The sequence below is a fragment of the Helicoverpa armigera genome, chromosome 3 (assembly GCF_030705265.1).
Source record: "Helicoverpa armigera isolate CAAS_96S chromosome 3, ASM3070526v1, whole genome shotgun sequence".
NCBI classification, from domain to species: domain Eukaryota; kingdom Metazoa; phylum Arthropoda; class Insecta; order Lepidoptera; family Noctuidae; genus Helicoverpa; species Helicoverpa armigera.
This window is the reverse complement of record NC_087122.1, coordinates 7,391,769-7,414,062: the sequence shown is the minus strand read 5'-3', so window position 1 is coordinate 7,414,062 and position 22,294 is coordinate 7,391,769. Positions and strand designations below refer to the sequence as shown.

The 22,294-nt window shown below is 38.2% G+C and overlaps 1 protein-coding gene and 2 long non-coding RNA genes across 3 annotated transcripts; 2 read left to right on the top strand and 1 right to left on the bottom strand.

Annotated features, from left to right (window-relative positions):
• Window positions 1-2,777: 2,777 nt before the first annotated feature.
• Window positions 2,778-22,294, top strand: LOC110375174 (PDZ domain-containing protein 2). Its single transcript, XM_021333199.3, has 5 exons — window positions 2,778-3,298; window positions 18,107-18,279; window positions 18,527-19,362; window positions 19,647-19,788; window positions 21,215-22,294. The coding sequence occupies exons 2-5, from the start codon at window positions 18,120-18,122 to the stop codon at window positions 21,340-21,342; spliced, it is 1,266 nt and encodes a 421-aa protein (XP_021188874.2). The 5' UTR covers window positions 2,778-3,298; window positions 18,107-18,119; the 3' UTR covers window positions 21,343-22,294.
• On the top strand, window positions 7,969-9,076 carry LOC135119331 (uncharacterized). The gene is made up of 3 exons (XR_010278181.1): window positions 7,969-8,490; window positions 8,579-8,724; window positions 8,842-9,076. It is a non-coding gene; the product is annotated as an uncharacterized LOC135119331 (long non-coding RNA).
• On the bottom strand, window positions 9,075-10,624 carry LOC110383908 (uncharacterized). The gene is made up of 3 exons (XR_010278182.1): window positions 9,970-10,624; window positions 9,670-9,881; window positions 9,075-9,385 (listed from the first exon to the last, which is right to left on the bottom strand). It is a non-coding gene; the product is annotated as an uncharacterized LOC110383908 (long non-coding RNA).

Below are 22,294 nucleotides of genomic sequence, written 5' to 3'. Positions count from 1 at the left end.
TAGCATTATTTGACAATGCGTAGCCTTCGGAATGCCGCTCCTAGTCTGGACCGCACATTGTGGACTTATTATCTTATTAAAACACTGGATACCGAGTATTATTTAAATACAGATTATATTATTTCAACAGTAATTGTGACATAATGCTTGCAGACATTCCGAGGAAGTGGTACCTCCAGTAATTCCGAGAACTTCTTGAACTGAGCGGTGTTTGTTGATGTATCTTTTGTTCAACTTACAACAGGAATGACGAGTGTGGCTGTCCGCGTGTATCAAAGAGACCACCGAGCTTTTCCTGTGTACGTACAAAGAAACTTACATAAACTTAAAGAAAGTAGCTTTTGAAGATACTTGAGTTTTTTAGTATTGCGTGTCTTTTAGAAGAGTTAAGAAAGGTCCAATAAAATTGTAGTAAAATCAAGTAACTACATGCCATATTGCTTAACACTTGTAACAAACCACAATTGGAACCGTAAGCGATATTTATTCGCTTAATCAAACAGGTATTACACGTTCGAACTACTAATAATAAGCTTAGCAACGCTAAAGTACGTATGTTTGTAGTTTAGAACGCGTAATATGTTCCCCGGCCGTAGGTAATCGTGATTACGAGCAAACGGCTTCCTCGCAACGCACCCGTCCGGAACAATAACACGACCGGCAGCTCTGAATTAAAACAAAGCCGATTACTTACACATGCGACGTAGATAGTATTTATCAACCTTTGTACGTATTGTTTGCTTATCGTACGGCTTTTCTCTGTGAATGCAAGAAAGTTCAGACGTTACACAGCTTTTAGAAAATATCGTTATTTATCTTACTCTTGTATTTGTTGAGGTGAGGGAAAAACTGTATTCCTAAGTATTGAAGCTTACATGAAAACGTTACCAACTGTACAAGCTGACAGAACATTTTTACTGAAGTTTGAAATCATCCAGTCCGCAAAGCCGAAGCTTATTTTATTACCTACTATTATTTTATTTTGATTACACATTTCCCCAAAACCGTTGGCGCCGCGCGTTGTGGCGTTTACACGCCTGTGACTGTTCGTTGTGTTTAGAAGGGTACAAACAAAATAAACCACCCGCCCACACATACAGCGGGTTCAAAACCACAACATCATGCACCTCATGCGTCCTTATCAGTTAATCTATCAAATTTGGTTCTACTTAATGCCCTGTCGATCCACATTTGTGTAGTGTAGACTACACTTCAAATATCGTTGCCCCAGTGTGTAGGTACTACACTGTGTAGTACCTACATACTGGGGCAACGATATTTGACAATTTGTATTGGGTACGGATTAAAAAGCTTTTGTGTTTTAGCACCTTATGAAGTAATGTCCCGGACGTGCTGTTTGGCACGGCAGCTGTTTTGTTTATACATTCAAAATGTGTGTTATTGTGTGGTACATGCTATATTTGTGAGGTAACATGGCTAGCTAACGTTAACGACACGCATTCTGGGAGTCGTGCGCGTGCCCCCTCCAGACGGTGCGCGCGCGCAGGAAACACGCGCCACCGCGACCGCTACGTTCCCCAGTCAACACACGATCGTTAAGCCCCTTACCTTTATGGACTTGACAAATACCTTATAAAGGTCATTCAGGTCAAGGAGGCCTGCTAAATATTAAACGCTGTTAATTTTATGTTAAGCATTCAATAAATATTTATGCGTAGAGAATAGGGCTATAAAGTCATAGCAACGGGTAATTGAAACGATTTAATGTTTTGATGAAGTATCTTTAAATTGGAAACGGACGGATACTGATTAGTATTTAATGTCTTTACATTCCGACGTCACTGAATAAATACCACATTGATAATGTGGTTACAAAATAACTTAAACTCATGTGTGGGCTACGTGTGTGTCATTAGATAATGAAGTCCTATCCATTTTTTTGAGACAAGCTTTTGTTTGTTCTTTGATAAAATAATAATCGTCAGCCTTGCGGGCGCCGCTGTGAAGTGTGAGTCGTAGTGCCGTGTGGGTGCTACACCTACGAACTTGTTAAGAACCTTGTCCTTATCTTTCACTCATCAATAATTAAAACTAATAACAGATTCAGAGAAACATCAGTTTGTAGAATCAATGACGATCTTATTGCTAGAAAAAATAACATGCTTTCAGTTACGCTTAACCCAGATGCTACAGAGAAATTTATTTGAAACACGGCATTAAACATTCTCTACTAATTAAGCTTTCCTAGAAAAATATCTACACCTAAGCATTAAACCGGCTTAATTCTGAATAGGCTAATGAGAAAAACAATTGAATGTCATAAAAAACCAATAGGCAGATTCTACTGAGTGGGAACATTTAAGCAGGTATTTGTACGAGCTGTTTAAAATCATTCATTCTTCACGCTTGAATGGTTTCTATGGGATGGGAATGGGACCCGGGGGAGACGCACTGCGCAGGTACACATCGCTGCGCAATAAAAGATTTTTTGTCTTCAACTTGTCGTGAGGCTCAAGTGCCACTTGCCGAAAATATTGACTGCACATGTTTAATTTAAATTTTGAAAACCGTTACAGGTGCTTTTTTTTTATTTCTGACTTTTTATTTAATTGAAACTTCTAATGATGTTTAACATTTTTCCGATCTTAGAATGAAAACATTAATATTATCTTTCACTCTATACCGTATCAGGTTTTATCAATACAGGTGTGTTGTGGTAGAGAGATTGTGAATGTAGGAAACGATGTCAGATCCATGTTTACGTTAACAACTTGACTGACAGTATAGATTCCAACATTGCCAACTATGCCGCTCTTCAAAATATCTCTTTAAACACCTGTTATTTGGAATTAAATAAGGTGTTATATCAGTATTTTTATTTTGTATAGTAAAGAGCGCCCGCCGTTAACAAGAAACGCTATCATAGTACAGTCTGCTCCCCCATCATAATACACCTTTGTCAACACTCGGTCTTTGTCTCGCATGGGGATTGTCGTATTTCCTTCTTCTTCACAACTGAACCCCATTTATGGGTGTACAGACAGCATAAACAATTTCTCGAGCGGCGCGCGTAAATTTGAGGTTATGTTAGTATTAATTCGACATTCGCTTTAGACGAACGTGCGGCGGTGCATCGCGTACCGGCTCCTGTGATCGTGTGCATTTTCGTTACGTCACGATCGATATCTTGGACAATCAAGTGCATTATTGCAGTGTCTGTGCAGACGGTGTATGTAAATTAATTTTTAAAGTTTTGTAACCGCCATGGTATTGTTTTTAAAATTATCATGCCAACCGGACGTATGCTGTTGCGTTAAATACAACTTTTCTTTTTAAGGTAAGTTTTGCGTTTTATGTTTTTTCAATTAATTATTATTTTCGTATAGCGATAAAAGTTCGTTGATGATATCGTTTAATTCAAATTCTTATTGGTGAAATTGAACCTGTTTTCCGTTACTGGGACAAACATTTATCGGTTTTGTGGTGTTTTATTTAAACGGTTGTAATTATAAACGAAACTGTTATTTATTTTAATTTAAATTTGAATTTATTCTTTCTTAGCTTTGCAAATATTTATAGCAACAATGCGATATACTAAATATTGTTTTTATTTGTAATGTACGCTATCAAAACACATAAGGCTTGATAAAAAAAAACTACTCCTCTTTTTATTTGCAATAAAATTCAATGCAGACTATTCCCTATTCAGTCACCTGGAAACAGATGAAATATATGCTTAAATAATATTTGCACAAAAAATAACGTATCGTTCGTTACTTTTCTACGCTCCCTCATAGTTTGAACCCTCGCCCGCCACGCTCTAGCAGACAAATGAACCAAATTTTAAAAACCGCTTTGAAAGCTCTTATTGCTACGTTATAAGATTTATTTTGTCTTGATTAAATGGTAAAGTTAATTGTGCAGCGTCAGCGCCGTGCATTCATCCCGCACCCTCTTTTATTACCTATACCGTATGCATGTTGCGGTTCTTATTGTGAACTGCATCAATCCATTAGAGCGATTAATCTCTAGGAGGTATTTAGTTAACATTGTTGTGCAAATGATTTAGGAGATCATAGCTATTATTTTGGCAGACAGTCTTTTGACACAGCTGTTCAACTCCTCTATGAGCTAAACTGCTGTTACAATTTTGCACTGGGCTTTGTTTGATTACAATATAAGGCAGTTTTTATCGTACTGCATAGAAACTGCTCATTTGGTCTAGTCTAGTCACTGGGTTTTTCCATATGGGTAAAACCTATCAGTAATTAGGACCATCTGGATTAAAGACCGATCGATAGCAATGGACTCGTCCTTCGTTGCATTGTAGGAACCTCCTTAACTAGACTAATGGAGAAAGTACAAAGGTAACATGGTAATGTCTGAAATAGGCTTTACAGTACCTAATAATTAAATTCTTTATTAAGAACTCTATCTGGGAAATCTACCAATAAACAGTATTTGCTTAATCAATGGTGACCAAATTATGAAGATGAAAAACCGTTACAAAGCGAGAACGGATGTCTCATGATCTCAATAATTTAAAATTAAAATGTTGCACCTCCGAAACGGCAGTTATTGAGTTCTGCATCACCTTAATCGGAAACCGGGTTTCTTATCGAAAACATTAACAAGATTCACCAATTATAGCAACAGTTGTGTGGGCTTATGCTTAAAGGATTAGTAAAAAATTCAAATTAAGGTGGCTTCTCAATAACATTGCTCTTTTATTGCCCTACTAATGCACTAATCTCCTCCCATAGAGCCGCTTATGGTTAAAGCTGCGAAGAAATGTGGGTGCAAGATCTATTTTCAATATTGAATGAAACAATATGCAGCTTATTTAACAAATAATTTACAAAAGAGAGCATCATTTTGAACTGAGTGTTATTTATTATCTATGAAGTTTGTAGGGTAAATTATTTGGAAAAATTAGTTGATAATGCCTTTAAATTTCCAATCTTTATAAGGTACGTTTTATTCGAAACCTTGCTTTCGAGTTTAGAATATTCCGGTTTCAAAGCAATGTATTGAGATTTACGTGTATTGTTTTACAAGTGACATGTTTTGTTTATTTTCTAAAGGGAAATTGCTAAGCAAAGCAGTATGTGTATATATGCCGACAAACAAGTCGGATAACTTAACGACGTTTACGGACTGCATGGGAACTGTAAGTGCTATTAATAATGATTATTTAAACGAACCTATTTTTGTTTTAGGGGATTTTAATGCTCATCCTGGTGAATTATTTTTTAATGAATTAAATATTTTATGCGATGAGTTTAAATGGCTTGTTATTGACGTAATTAAATTAGGATTGACGTCAAAAACATTTACTTATATAGATCAAGCGTGTGGCTCAAAGCGCTGGCTTGATCATTGCATTGTGTCGCAATCGGCCGCTAAATCTGTGTGTGATGTTTATGTAAATTATGACGTATTATGGTCCGATCACTTTCCTGTAATTTGCGAATGTAAACTGGACTGTTTGACTCCGTTAAGAATTATTACGAGTTCGGATAGTAATTATGTTAAGTGGGGTGAGAGAACTGCGGACCAAATTGCACTATATCGCAATGAATGTCATAAACGTCTCCTTCTTATTGACTTTCCCATGGAATGCCAAACATGTGCTGATCACTATTGTAATGACCCTGCTCATAGTGTAATTATTAATGACTTATATTCTGACATTGTACTTGCGTTATCCCAGGCGTCGATGGAGGGGTCAGGAGTAAGGCGTGAGCGGAGTAATCGTCCGCCTAAAACCATTGTTGGATGGAATAAATTTGTGAGCGACAGTCATAGGATGGCCAGGGCGAGTTTCAGGGAATGGCTTTTATGTGGTAGCCCTACTACTGGCGTTATGTTTTCTAAGATGTGTGAAACTAGAAAAATATTTAAGTCTAGATTAAAATGGTGTCAAAACCATCAAGACCAGTTAAAAATGGATCTTTTGGCAGCTAAACATAGCGCGAAAGACTTCAGTGGTTTCTGGAAAAATACCAACCGTTTAGGAAGTCGCCCTGGCCTTCCAGTGAGTGTGGACGGTACGAATGATTTGAAGGGTATAGCTGATAAATTTAAAAATAGCTTTCTTGTAAGGTCTCCTTTAGGACCGTCGTCGTCACTGCCAGAGGGTGGGGTGAGTGGGGAATGCGTTGGTACCAGAATAACAGCTAGGGATGTGTCAGTGGCTATTAAATTGATATCTACTGGCAAATCCCCTGGGCATGATGGACTAACTGTGGAACATCTTCAGCACGCTGGACCTCATGTGTGCAGAGTGCTGGCGATGTTGTATAACTTTTGTATTTCACACTCATACCTACCTGATGACATGATGAGGACTATAGTAGTGCCTGTCGTAAAAAACAAAGCTGGAGATTTGTCAGATATATCTAATTATAGACCTATTTCTTTAGCAACAATAATTGCAAAGGTGTTTGACAGCATTCTTAATACACAATTAAACAAATACCTAAAATTGCACGACAATCAGTTCGGGTTCCGTCCCGGACTGTCCACGGAAACTGCAATATTGTGTTTTAAGAGTGCTGTGAAATACTATACTGAGAGAAGTACACCTGTTTACGCTTGCTTCCTTGACCTCTCCAAAGCCTTTGACCTGGTCTCATATGACAAGTTGTGGGCAAAGATGAGGTCAGCTCGTATACCATGTGAGCTTGTAAACATATTTAAGTATTGGTACGGAAACCAGGTGAATAACGTTAAGTGGGCGGGCATATTGTCGGACCCGTATAAGTTAGAATGTGGAGTGAGGCAGGGGGGGTTGAGCTCTCCAGCTATATTTAATCTTTATATAAATGGACTGATCGAGGAGCTCAGCAAGCAGCATATCGGGTGTTACATAGATGGCGTTTGTTTCAATAACATAAGTTACGCGGACGATATGGTGCTGCTGAGTGCCTCGGTCTGTGGACTCAGAAAACTGCTAAGTATATGTGAAGGCTATGCGGCAGACCATGGGCTAATTTATAATGTAAAGAAGAGCCAATGTATGGTTTTTCAGGGTGGGCCAAGGAAAGTTGTAGAGATGCCACCTATTAGACTCAACGGCTCGTCTTTGTTGATAGTGAGCCAGTTTAAATATTTAGGCCATTTGGTAACATCAACTCTGAAAGACGATGCAGACATAGAACGGGAGCGAAGGGCGCTGTCGGTCAGAGCGAACATGGTGATACGTAGGTTTGCTCGGTGCTCAGCGGAGGTTAAGATAACTCTTTTCAGAGCATACTGTACCACGCTGTACGCCTGCGGACTGTGGACCGACTACACGCAAAAATCGTACAGTGCCCTTCGTGTTCAGTTCAATAACGCGTTTAGGATGCTGTTGGGGCTTCCACGCTACTGTAGCGCATCGAGTATGTTTGCGGTTGCTCGTGTGGATTGCTTCCACACTGTTATGCGCAAGAGAAGCACGTCGTTGGTGAGGCGGGTGCGGGGGAGCGCTAACAGCATGCTGGCCACGCTTGCTGATAGACTCGATTGCTCTGGTGTAAATCACTGTTGTGAGCGGCATGTGACGAGTTTGGCCATGGTCTGACCGCCGCGTGTAGCTTGCAGTGGGGGTTGGCAGCAGAGCAATCAGTACCTAGTAACTGTGTTTTTTGACGTCTAATAATGTAATTTAAACTAATAATGTAATTTAATATTTTGTGTTTTAATGTTGAATTAGGTGTATTGTGTAATTTATGAAATTTTAAAACGTGACTGTGTAAATGGATTTTTTTGTATATGAGTCTACTGTTACTTGAAATAAATAAATTATTATTATTATAAAGCAGTTTGAAGCCATCTCTAAATCAATATGTTTGAGATATTGAATAAAAAAACATATTCGTCACTCCAACTTTGTTCTCTTACAGGTGACAAGTAATGTAAATATTTACATTAGGATCCTAGTGAATTTACCCTACGTGATCACATTTCAGTTGACAAAGTTCGGCCAATTACCAGGGGGTCTACTCTAATTCACCGAAAAACGAAGTTTCGTACGAAATTTCGCGAACTTCTTACCACGGTTCTAGTTCGTTCCGAAATTTCTTACGAACGAAGATTGTTTGACGTTTATTGTCTATAAACCTACTCTAATTCGAAATGCTTCGAACGAATATTTGAGTTTGACAGACGAAACTTCGGAATTTTAACCTCAAATTCAACGAAACCAAAATAGTTATCGTTTGATTTTCGTTTTACTTTTCGTTTTGTGAATTTCGTGTGAAAATTATTGGCAAGGGCTACAATAATGCTTTAAATCAAAGCAGCTTTACGTGAAGATCGTGTAGAGTGAAGAAGGAACCGGCTGTGCTTGCGCAATCAATGAAATATTAGCGAAATTCCCGACGTAGAGTTTGTAGGAAATCACAGACTCAGTCGGCAATTTTTTGAAGAGTTGTGCCAGGAATTCGTGCCTTTATTACCTCCAAACAATGCATATTGCAATTGTTAGACCTTCTGGAGCATGAGGAACAATATTTTGATCGAAAACATTTTCACACCCAAGTTGTAAGTATAAGAACTAAACATCAATGATTTAATTGAGGCATTGACTGTTGTTTATTATGATGCTGATCAATCCTATATTAATTTCCAGATATGTGACAGTGATTGCTATATAACAAATGTGGATATATTGCTATATAACATTTGGTGGAGCAACACATGATGCTTATATTTGGAGAGAGTGTGATATTCGAAGCCACTTGGAGGGCCTCCAGAATGAAACAGTTTATCTGTTAGGTATGTATTTTGAATATATTTGTACAAGTTGGGACAAAAGCGGTACCCCAAACTTTCACATTTATATTATTAATATTGTGTAGCAGTGTTATTCACATATTTTCATGTATATTTTAGGTGACTCTGGGTATGCTCTAAGGGAGCGTATGGTGACACCTATAGATAAAGCTGTTGAAGATTCTCTTTAAGGGAGATACAACTTTGCAGAGTTTTGTTAGTGTACATTTTAGAAAGCAATAGGTAGGGCAAAGTTCTACTCAAGCACATCATAACATGCTCCAGAAGAACTGTGTTTATTGATTTTAAGAATGTGACTTAATGTTATTTATTTCCTTTAGAGTTTAATAAAATATATACTTAAAGTTTTATTTACTTTAACCCTGTTTAAACATAACAAATTAATGACAAAGAAATACTAAACACAATTAATAACTAACAAAACACTAACAAAATCTTAATTGCTATCCACATATTCCATTATTGTGTTATGCAGCTGCAACAGGATGGCACTGATGCCTGCCAATTCGCTCCATGATGACTGCAAGCTCTGCGTTTTTCACGTCTCTCTCTCTCTGTGGATGCTCCTCTTCATATTGATACAATCTTCTTCTTACACCTGTGCTGGCAGATCGTCTCCTTGTAGAGTGTATATGTCGAGAGGCTGCAAGACAACATTCCAATTTAAGTCAATAGCAGAACAACAGTGTAAACAAAATATGGCTAAGACACTTGAATAGGTTAAGTAACAACAAAAAGTTTTCAACTCAACACTTGACCCCTTTAATACCATATGCAAACATAATAACAATGATGCAATCATTATTCAATACTAAAGATAATCTATATTCTTTATGAAGAGAATAATACACTCAAAACAAAGTTATCTATGTTGTGTACATTTTTTTAATAATAGCATTACTCAATAAACCACAATAAAATACTTACAAGGTGTGAAAGTCAGGCATTCTTGTGTCAACGATAGTGGTACATAGGCAGCTGTTACAGCTGGACTCCCAGGTTGTAACATATGCCCATCTTCCTGGCTGGGTTCAACTATTCATTCTCCCGCGAGCTAAATCTCTATGTTCGTCCAGGAAATTGAGAAGGCTTTCGATTTATTCAGGCGTTGCCGAACCCGTATCTGGAGCCATTTTAAACTGAAAATAAAAAGGGTTATTATTAGAAAAGGTAATGGTGTTAGAGCGAAATCAAATATTACATTTGTATAATATGATATCTACTTACGAAGTTTTTAAATCCAAAACAAAACTTGTTGCGAACCAAAATACAGCAGACGTACGTAGAAGTCGGACTGTAGTAAAGTACGACATAATACTTCCTCAAGGAATGCGTACCTTGGTATAAAAGCACTTGGAAACATGATTTATTTCATACGACACTTGAGAAACACACTTCAGAAAACTTTTCAAAGTATTCAAACAAAGGATCGTAAGTTGACATGTTTTGATAAGATTGTAATAAGCCGCTATTTTTGGTTGTCATACGTGATTACCCATTTTTGGCATGAAATAGTACTCTTCAAATTAGTCGGTTAGCAATGACAATGAAAGGGTTTTTTTATAGTGTCGAGACGAATGTAGTTAAACATATATTTTTTATCTAAAAGTTTATATTTTAGGCATGAATATTACAAGAAATATGTTATAAATCACATTTATAATGTTACACGATTAAGTGAAGCTAAAAAGTTTAATAATTTCAAGTTAAAGTAAAAACCGTAACTTAGTTTAGTCGACATCATAAAAGCCCCACACCATATTATAGATTCCATTCGTTCACGAAAATTGTCTATGGTTCCGAACTTCGTATGCGCGTCCGAAAATGAAATAGAGTAGGGTCACTGACGAAACTTCGTTTAAATTTCGTTCGATATCGAAGTTTCGTTTCGGAGAAAGAGAGTAGACCCCCAGTTCGTGTACCAAGAATCGCTCTTAACGTCACGCTATACAGGATAACTATTAACATATTAGACAGTGATTTCTAAAAGCATTTAGATATGACCAATCATCCACTAACTCTTATTTATAATTGCTAATAGCAAAATGACTCACAGGATCAGAACTCTATTTTCATCCAAAGCCTACATCGCAAAATTTTAGCTACAATTATCTCTTAAAGCAATACCAGGAACATTTATAGGTATGATAATTACAAAATTACTTAATAGCAGACAATAGACAAACCTTTCTGCATTTATTCGAATCTTAGCAATCGAATCGTTGAATCGTTACTTCCATATTTCGAAAGTCCTTGATCTATAGCAATCTCGCTGAGTGCACTGTGGTGTGCAACATTGACGTGCTTTATTATTCTGACATGAATTTTAACGTTTCTAACCTTTCCAAGCATAGATGACTATAGATAGTCACGCGCACTTAAAATGTACTTGTATACGTAGGTACGTACCTTGGTACATGGTGCGAAATGTCCATTCATTTATAGGTACTGATAGTCATTCATAACCGCAATGTGATCATGTGTATTAATATGCCTGCACACCGGTTTTCCATAAAACAAATGAAGACTCAAAATAAACTTCATCTCTTTGCGGTTTCTTAGATTTATTTTAGTTTACAATAACAAAGAAAATGTTGCAGGCTTTTGAAGGCTGGCTCCAAAAAGCTATGGTCAGTGCCTCAACAAATGACCTCGCAAAAGGACCATGGTGTGTCATGCACCTACGCATACAATTACGTGGTCCAGGAAAATGTAAACAATAATAATATCTAAGTCCGCCTTTTCCGTATTTAAATATACGCTTGGTTTATGTGTTTTAAGGTAAATAATACATAATGAATTACAAGTTTAACAATGAAACATATTTTTGATACTGTATTAACTGGGTTGTGAATCAGAATTCATTGGGTTATTGATTCAGGTTTTATTTTGGATCATCATTATTGATTTTACTGTTTCTGGTTTAAGATAGGCAAACAGTACCTACATGCGTATCTAAAAAAAAATAATTACAATCACAATACATTGAACAGTGTTATCGCATCAGATGGCACTTACCATTAGCTCCTAATTAATCAAATTGCTTGTTCTGGGTAAACAAACAACACAACAGTTTTTATATATTTACTAATAGCAAAGCTCCAAAATATTGATTCTCTAGCTAGTAAGACAGCTACTTTCAAAAGTCCGACGATCTACAAGTCACACGAGATGATTGTCTTGTAACATATTCTCAGTACACCAGATACAGTCCAGTATGATAAACAGATCGCCACATATTCCGGGTCTCCCACGCCGATAATCTAGACAATGACGTCTTTGATTAAAGCAACAAGCTACATGTAAGTAGGGCTCTCATGAACCAATTACTGCTTGGAAAGATAACAACCATAGATATGGAAATAGTAATTATATCTTCATTAAGGTTGAATTAAGATTTCACCGGCAACTAATGACGAAAGTTGGACATTTGTGAAATAGTGTCATTGGCCCGGTCTTGTAGATAACAAGAAATATATAAGTTATTAGCTTCCGTTCCCGATTTTATCCGCGTCTCGAGGGAACTATTGTCCACATCCAGATAAAAATCCTATATTAGATGTTATGTGCTCATTAATTCGATCAGCCATTAAAGCGTGATTGAGGAACAAACATAACTTTCTCATTTATATTAGTACGATAATACAGTCTGCGTTAATGAATAGATGAATCCATTAAGAGATTGAAAATAGTAAATTGTATTCCAACTCATGTCTGAAACATAATACACCATGACGGTTCCTCATCACGTTACATGACATATTGTTTGAACAAAATTAAATTAAGAAATCACAAATTAAAATTAAATGACTTGTTGCTTTGCTTGTCACATATGGTAACTTTATCGTCTAGGATTGGATATGGTTACCTTGCAACAAAGAACAATATTATTTCACGATAAGGAATTTTGTATTTGGCATAAGAAGTTTTTACACACAGTTAAGCGTATCCGCAACAAAAATTAATTACTACATCATTCATAACTTTTTTATTACACACAGTAACTTTAATATAACATTTAACACAGCACGCGAGTTCACCTGTTTATATAAATTTACTTTTACTGAGCTTTTACTCTTGCGAAACCCTGGTCGCTCTCCGATGTCCCACATACGACATCGTTGCTCCGCGGCGAAAATTGCAGCCGTCAGTCATCCATCAATTTTGAAACTGGAAACGTACCACTGACATACAATATGAGACGGCGGCGTACCTACGTACACTACGGTTTCATATGTCCAATTTAAAAATATATTTATCATCGCTTTTTCTTTGACGTTTATTGAATTAAAGTAAACCGAAAATACGTAAAGGGTTTGAAAGCAATGGGTGAGGCTGTGGACGTCCTAATACGGAGACAATGATGATGTATTGTTTATTTCGCAGTTTCACAATTACCTGGCAATAAACAGTCAAAAATTATGATTTGAGTATTACCTACATAAATTTTGCGTTTATTAAAATTGAATAGAAAAAACAAGTTGCTGAACCGTGTTCTGCCCACAAACATAGATACATTTTGCCTTTTTGTTATTATAATTTTGTGGTTCTCATTCGGTGAGTTTGCATTTAAGGAAACTCATCTCAGAATTTTCATTGTCATGTAGAATATGAGCCACTTATGCATAAATGAAACGTGTGAAAAATGCTCAGAAACTGAGAAAGGACAGAATCTTTAGAAGATGGACTACATACATATATGTGTCTTCTCTCAAGACACTAGTCTTTTCTGTTTGAAACTGAGGACAGTAATGAAGTGGGTGGAATAGTAGGTAGGATGGCTTTAGATAATAAAATAGATGGATCTTGCAAATTACATGAGTATGATGGGAATGAATAAATGAGTGATCGAATGGGAGAAACAAATGAAGTGTACATGTTGCGCTTAACCACAAATTACTTCGAAGTAGATGATGATTGATCTATTAGACACAACTAGCAAAAGTTAACTGATGAGCATAACTGCTCAATCTTCCATAGCCTCGGAGGCAAGGGAAGTCAATGACCGTACAAAGCAAAAATATATTTGTGCAATTTTCATTATACTTATGTGTTTCATGCGAAATAATAACCTCAAGGCAAAAACCTGATGTCATCATTCATAAAGATTCAAATATTTTCACACGCACTTACATTGTTTTCCACATACACATCGCAAATGACTTCAAAAATACCTATAACGCTTTATGAATAGTTAGCATACCTATTCCACAAACAATGAATATTCACGATATTATAATTAGAACCGGTCACAGTAAGTGTTTAATTTGTGTACATTTGTTTCGCTTCTATTGTGCGGAACATGATTTGAAGGCTTAAAGTACAACAATGGAATTAGAGCAGGCCGATTTCTCCTGAGAAAATAAATGAATAATAGTAAATAACGATGAACATCATAATAGAAAGAGCGAGAAGTAATTTCCCAGATTCATTCGATGAGCCGGGCTGGGATGTAGAGCGCGGGTAGATTTTTAATTCTACTGCAAACAATGTTCCGGCGAACAACAGAGATCCACCGTATTGCAATACCGTAGCCGGCCTACTTGTTCATACAAATTACAAATAACGCTATGAACGGTTTGAAAAGGTTATTCTTTCAAGCAATATCATCTGTGTCGCCTCTGTTGTATTGTTTTTCTGCTTTTCCGGCATGAATTATAAACATCTCCTTGTGTATAAATTAGCTCGGTAAATAATTAAACAATACAGTATTATACAATCTTCATTATTAAGTTCATGTAGCTATTTAAGAATAGGTACAAATAATTTCATGCGTTTCAACAATTGTTATCGGAAAACCGAGGAAAATCAATGTTACACTTGAATGATTTCTCTTGCAAGGTATTTTAAATGCAAATGCAATGACAAAGACATTAGAATAATAAAAGAACCGCCGTTTCGCACTCAGTGATTATAATTGTAGGTTTTATAAAACGTGTTATTATTAGATGACGGCCCTTCATGGTTTGAATTGGTTATATGAAAGGGGCGACGCTGTTGTTTGTTGGTAACGAACAAAACGCGGGTCACATTCCTTAGGGCCTATTGTGCCACTATCTCTCTCTTAGTTACGCATAAATCTTAGTTTAGTTAATAAGTGTGGGCGCGACATGGCTACCAAACAGTTACGTTATATTAAACATAAATTCCAACAACAATATTGTACGGCCAAGTGACTTGTCTCTGCCAATAAGTTCATAATCTAGGTCTAGAACAAAATATAGATCTATAACTTGTGATTAAAGTATAGCGATATCAGGTTTGCCTTATGTTCTTAACCTTGATGGTCAACTATGATAAATATTTATTATTAAAGTAGAGAGGCAATATTAGTGGCAATTTCGAGCTGAGAAAACGTCAAGTGATAATTTTCATAACCGCGTTTCATTTAATGGCAGTGGAGTTCATTTTGAAATGGAACCGATCTGATAACGGATAGACTGTTATTTGCTGGTTCACACATCGCATTGAAACGGTCGAGAACACTTAAAAGTCCCGTGGAATGAACAACTAATGGATTCAGGCTTTAATGGCGGTCCACTTGAGTTCAAAGAAGGGCCGCGGGGAACAATGAGCGCCGCTCCCGCTCACCCATCTGCTGATGCTAGGAGTTGAGCTTTTGATTTTGTCACGTACACATTTATACACTGAGTGTTCATTTTAATTGTGCGCTTGTTATCATAATGGTCATAATTGTATTTGTAATGTAGCGCCAGAAAAATATTTTTTGTTTATACTTTTTTGTTTGTTTACACATTTTACATTCCCGCGTTAAGTCTTAGTTTTAATTCGGAATGTTTTAATAACTTCAGCCGATTCGAAAGCGATATCAACAAGCATGCAAATTCATAACTAATATTTTAAGATTAACAAAAAATGGGTTCAACTGTCACTCAGTACTGAATTTTTTTAGCACTATTTCCTGGTATTGAAATCGGTTAAAATTACGTCATCGCCTTCTACAAATACCACACACTAAGTATACAGGAAAGCGTAGATTTAATTGATCTATTGTTATCCAATGAGAATGTTGCTCGTTATTCGTTTTATCATAAAAAAGAACTAATCCAAACACCTCGCAACAACAGCGTGGGACTAACCTGTTACGGTTTCAACGCGTCTCTATAAAAATGTACCTTAAACTATGTCAGGCGTATTGAGATAACATTATTATCCCTTTGAATGATCTGCTGAGTAACCTTGTGTCTAATAAAATGTTAACGAATTAAGCCTTTGAATGGATCCTGCCATCATTGACAATGACAGTAGAGCGTGGCACCGGAAGATCAGTGACCAGCGACACGGCATAAGCACCGCCAAATTTGGCTCGCAACGGTACTGTGCCGGCAAAAATTAACGCCAATTGCCTCCACTGTGCCTAACTAGATAAACTAGTCGGTAAAATGTTAGTTTTGTATTACAAAACTGTACTTTACTGTTGCACATAAATACTGTGACCACGGCCAAAGAACTTATTTGCCGAACTTTTTGAATGTTGTTTATTCATTAGCCGTGTACTTAGAATTGCATGACTAATTCTCTTAATTGGATAGCCGTGTTATGTTACAAATAGGTGTTATATTAAATTAATTCATGATTACATTAGTCATTGAAAATAATACAATAAAAGCTACGTACCTATTGTAATTAGAGTCTTCTCAAATTAATGAATGGAACAACAAATAAGTGCCTATGTAGGCAGGAAAACCGTTGTCCATTTTATAGGTATTTACAATGAATCTTCATTTGGAGTGCTGGTCAATATAAACGCCGTCCCACGTCCCCTTGTTTTTTGTTCGACCGCAGAGCCCTTTATGGGTAGTAAATTTCACCCTCGGGACCAGGGATCTGGATGCCGAAATTTTAATTGCGTAGCTCGGCATGGTGTCTACAAGTCTGCAGTATCCCTTGAGATTAATATGGTCCGGCTGTCCTCAAACAAGCACCTATGTAAGTAACATAATAAATGCCCCTTAATCAACCTTTAACTACATATACTAAAGTCCCCATCCTGTTCTTGTTCTGTACCAACAGTTCAAACGTTTCCTCCAAACTAAACAACAATGTGGACCAAGTTGGACTTGCATGTACAGAAATAGAGACCCATCAAGAAAAGTTTATTGACATTGTTACAGTAGAGACGTTCTTTGTATCCTTGTTCTTAATAACAGACAATGCGCTGTATTATTCCCTTATTACAGTTTCGTAACAGGAATAATTGACAGACTCGGTACAACACACTCGAATCAACTAGTCGTTGAAGAGCACGCGAGCTGTGCTCAGCCAGGCGTCAAATAAGCGGCTATTAAATATACGAACGTTATGACTTCATGGCCGTTAAAAAATACCACGATAGACGCACAAAGTGCATCAAGTGCGTCTTTACTATTTAGTATGAGTGGTGGGTGAGTCTGGCGGAGCGGATATCCGCAAGAGGTACCGCTGCCAGCTCCCACTCAAGTCAGGCGCAACGCTGTTTGGGTAGGATTCTAATTACAATAACATCTGTCTACGATAGTAAACGGCTTAATGTGAGTCTATAATTAAGTTGTTTCAGTATGAGTAATGCTGTGTTACCTATTATTAGAACAAAATCTTTGTCAGCAGTTCCCATGTTTCACGTAACGATTTATTTGGACAAAAACGTCACCGTCTGTTTAAGCAAGGGCGTAAATTCGGCGCCAAGATTAATCGAACACAATATACATAAATTCGGTAAAGGAGTGAAAATCGTGACATGGCCCTTGGTTTGGGTTCGCCTAGTCGCGAGTAACGAATATTTTACTGGTTATGTAGGTCACGGCTAGACATAATTGTTGAAGTTATGCGACAGGGCTCCGGTGACCGGACGTCGTTGTTTGCCGACCTAAACCCACGCCGTGTGGGACGCAGCGTGGTCAATGTTTATGCCTCTACTTATAATCCTCAATGGCTTCCAAAGTTATAACTTCAATTTTAATATTCAACTCATACGGGCACATACCTATTAAATTCAGTCCCTCTGAAGATGTAAGTGTGCATGAAGTCTAATCTAATTATATTGAGCTTCTAATAAGCACAAGTGGTTGCTATATTTAGCGGTGATGGTCCAAGTATATTAAGTCCGACCACAGTCCACGACTATGGGCAGAGCTATCAATGCGCTACGGACATGTCTTCGATATAGAATCCTTTTAGGATTCGCCTTTTGCAAGTTGTCCTCATAATAAACATTTGATTGACATTAACTGGCTAACTAATGATAATTGTAAAGCATTTTCGATAAACGATATGAGATGAGCCTAGATGAAGTTGTAACAAATAGGACATGTATTTCTGCATGATTCCATGAAACTTACTCAGCATCCCTACATTGTTATTTCAGGAGTTAGAGTAAAATGGGTGCTCCTGCGTGGGGTTCGCGCGGCGGTGGCGGCGACCGTCCTCGCCTGCTGCGCATGACGCCGCTGCGCCACAGCTTCGCTGCGCCCGCGTCGCCGCCCGCGCCGCCCCCGCGCGCGCACGACTACGCATCCGACGCCGACACCAACAAGAAAGGTAACTTCCTTATGTGTCATAAAACCCTATATGGCATTACTGCCGTTTACATAAGCTGTTTATTTAGAACATTAACCGGTTGATGTTAGATTTGACTACCTATTACACACTTACGAGTTCTAACGTACTCGTACATCCGTTTGAGTGGAACTGACTTGCCTTGATCAACCTGTATGTAGCTTTTAGGGATATTAATGTCATAAGGAAGAATAACACAAATTATATCACGTTTTTATTAACTTTGCAGAAGAGGGATGGAACGCGAATCTTTCGCAGAGATGGCGAAAATTACGTCGACGGTGTTCACGTTTGAGGCCTGGCTCAGGCAACCGAGAACCGAGTCCAGTACGCTGCTCTCCTTCTCCTCCGAGACCTCCTCAACACTGCTCGCCCGCGCCACCGTCCAAGTTATCCTTTAGACATCGAGGGAAAGTGTACACAACAGCCTCGCTTCGTGTCACTAGTGGCGCTCCAGATTTACTTCGTGCTCTGGGGAAGCTTGGCGGTGGACTCCGGCGCCGAGCACTCTCCGCGCACGACGTCCTCGCGCCACCACAGCAACAGCCGTCCACTTTTTACGTTCCTAGTCCTACCGCAACGCGTCACCCCCCATCACCGTCTCCACCACGCCAGTCAGCTTCAGTGAGGCGCCGATGTAGTTCCCCAAACGTGTATAGAGCAGCCAAAGACTCTGCAGCACAAAGAGACCGCACTCCTCTTATTAGTCAAGAAGATGAAAGCCGGGATGTGGTTGATTATAACTACGTGCTTGAAAGGAGGAAGAATAGTGCTGAGGGACGAAGTCGACGCCCATATAGTGAAAATGTCGAATTAGATGTCCCGTACAGAAATGGATACAACCGTCTTCCATGTGAAGCTTCCCAAAGGCTTTGGGAAGAGCCGTACAGATTGCCACGGGTTCAGTCAAGACAGGAACCGATGCAGCAGTTGAGGAACGATGTCGCAGAGCTGCGTGTGAGTGCGACTCCGAGGTCAGCCCGGCCGCCTCCCGCCCCGCCTGCCGCCACTCAGGTCGGGAAAAGACCACCCGCACCTGAGCCTAGAGATACTCACACGTTTGAGGTATGTCAACATTTTATTAGTATAACTCAAATACTGAGATCTGAGACCAGAAACTGTTCTTGCAAAACAACGTTTATTGCATTTCTTTTGTAATTTATACGTTGCCATGTTATTTATTGTTAATTTTATCAAAACTAGGAATTTATATACTTAGTTACCTGCAGCAGTTTACTATTTCACTGACAAATAACATTCACTTCGCAACGGTTTGGATTGTAAAACTGTGATAGTATAAGTCTTGCAATTTGTACATGTCACCAAGCTGGCCTTTAATAACATTGCAGGTGCGGTTTACGAAGTCAGCTGGCGGGAAAGGTCTCGGGTTCAGCATCGTGGGAGGGCGGGACTCGCCGCGCGGAGACATGGGCATTTTTGTCAAAACCATATTCAATAATGGCCAGGCAGCTGAATCTGCACTCAGAGAAGGTAATATTAAAACTAGGCAACTGTTATGGCTGTAGCAAGTCAACATTTTCTAACTAGCTTATGATAAGAAACATCTCAGTGGTTTACTTTCTCATGTATGATTATAATCGGTCGCTACCATCCAATGCAATCAATCAATCGATTGCGAACCGAATGTTGCACTCGCGTGCATTTTAGATACATTACGAAACAGGGAATGAAAGCCACATAAACATCAGCTAGCATTATTTAAAACAACGTTAGTTCGTCAAAACATACCTTAACCTTTTATTTACTTATGTATGCGATCCATCATTATTATTATACTTCATAGAAAGGTGCAGAAAATTCCTTAGCGACTGTTGCACGGCAGCTGCATTTTATATTACCTAACAGTTACACCTGCTGTGTATACGCTATAAATATCATTTAAGGTTATATTCAGTTGAGCAAACAGAGCACCTAATTAGCACTGGCACGTGGCAATTAGATCGCCCTTGTAGAATGTAGAATGCCTTCAAATAAATACAAATTACGGGCAAGTGTTAAATGTTCGATTTCCTAGTTATCGTAGTCATACTAAAAAGCTGTGCATTTTCAAGTACCGATTTACGAGTAACTTTGAAGGTTTTGATGGTTTTCCAGCCTTTAAGTTCGTAACGTAGGTAATAAGTACCGAGATGAGCAACGGTTCACTTGAAGTACTATTTTAATGCTCATGCCATAAATATAAAACACAAACTTGTTTTAATGTGTTCCGAGAATTTATTTATGAATACGCTGAAACGTACATATCCAGTGAACTTAAGATTCTGAATTCATACATAACATTTAGTAAAATTAATATATTAATATAAATTAATTAACTTTTTTCATTCAATTTTTCATCTCTTCTTCTATCTTCTTTTCGTATCTGTAAGCAAGTTCTATATAAAAACTTAGGTACATTTTCTTTCCCCAATATTATTAATTGAATCAGTATTCAGTAAATTCGAGTTAATTGACTGTTTTAAAAAACGTGTTTCGTGTAATAAATAAATGCAAGAAAAACGTTGATTGATATTTATTTGTAGACGCTTTCAAATACGGACTAATTGGGGTAATAGCTCAAATACTGGCACCCAATTACTTTGAACATTTTCTCCATATAAACTAATGAATGAACATTACTTGCCATATTGGAAGAGGATTGCAGTTATCACGACCTGAATGTAGGGAGGACAGCGGCTTATTAGCTACCTTCTATTACCAAATAGTGGAAAGACGTCAAGGTTGTTTAGAGTGGATGACCGTTATCATACTGGTTGTACCTACTACATTTAAAATCGGCTTTACCTTACCATTAAATAGTAACATGGCTCTTTCGAGTCTTCGATATTTAAGCTTATAGTACTGAAGACCGACCTGGCCACTAAAAGCTCTAATAAAACCATTATATTATTTCCAGGTGACGAGATTCTATCAGTGAATGGGCGATGCACGGCCGGCCTAACCCACGGAGAGGCCATTCGTCTGTTCAAGGACGTGCGCGCTGGACCAGTCCTGCTAAGGGTGACGCGGCGCCCGCCTCGCTGACTGCGCTGCGCCTGCTGTGACCTCGGCCACGAGCAGCAGGCGCTGACCAGAGCCGCCGACATCTACTCCACTATGTAGCTTATCACAAGACCACTACAAAAGTCAAGACTTATCATGGAGAACCAAATGACTAAAGGAGGTGCCATGGGAAAAACGCCTGGGAAAGTAGCGCGCCAAAATGTGGGGGACGAGGAATGTTTTTCGCCCTTATACGCCTTCTTTGGACATAACCATACTAGCAAAATCATTGACAGACGTCTCAAAGAACCTGAACGCCTCATTAATTTACTCGTAACTCGTGCCTTCCGTACGAATTTGACCTAGAAGAAGGCGCCTGACCTACCTGCATTACGGCATCTCCGCTCATCTTCTCACTCCGTGAGAATTAGTTAGGTACTCATGCTCACAAGAGCACTACATAAGTCAAGACTTTCACTAACCAAATGGACGTTCCACTTGAGCAAGACGCTTGTAAAGTAGTGACTCTTGTAGCAGCTATATGCAGTAGATAAGAATAAGGATCAGTGGAAGGAACTAACGTAGCTGAAGTTGCACGTTAAGCCAGTATCATCGACCAGTGACTAAAGCATTATTATCACTTTGCATGTGTACAGAAATGGATTGTCTTCAAAACATTTACCGCGGACGTGAACTTTACTGCATCATAAAGCATATATTTTTGTATCACGTATAAGGCACAGGATCTTCAATAGTGACCTGCTTTTATGCCTGATGCATTTTAGAAATTTACATTGCCTACATTCTCAATTCCGATGTGTAATCCATTATCTAAGGATACGACTTTCTCTTTTTCCACAACACGTTCGCATTGTTACGAATCGGACTAGACGATTAGACATGATTGTGAACCATCTCGCATGTTAGGAACTCATTTCGTATGAAATATTCTAACTGCGCAATAAAAGAGCGCAGCACATCACAACTAATCACT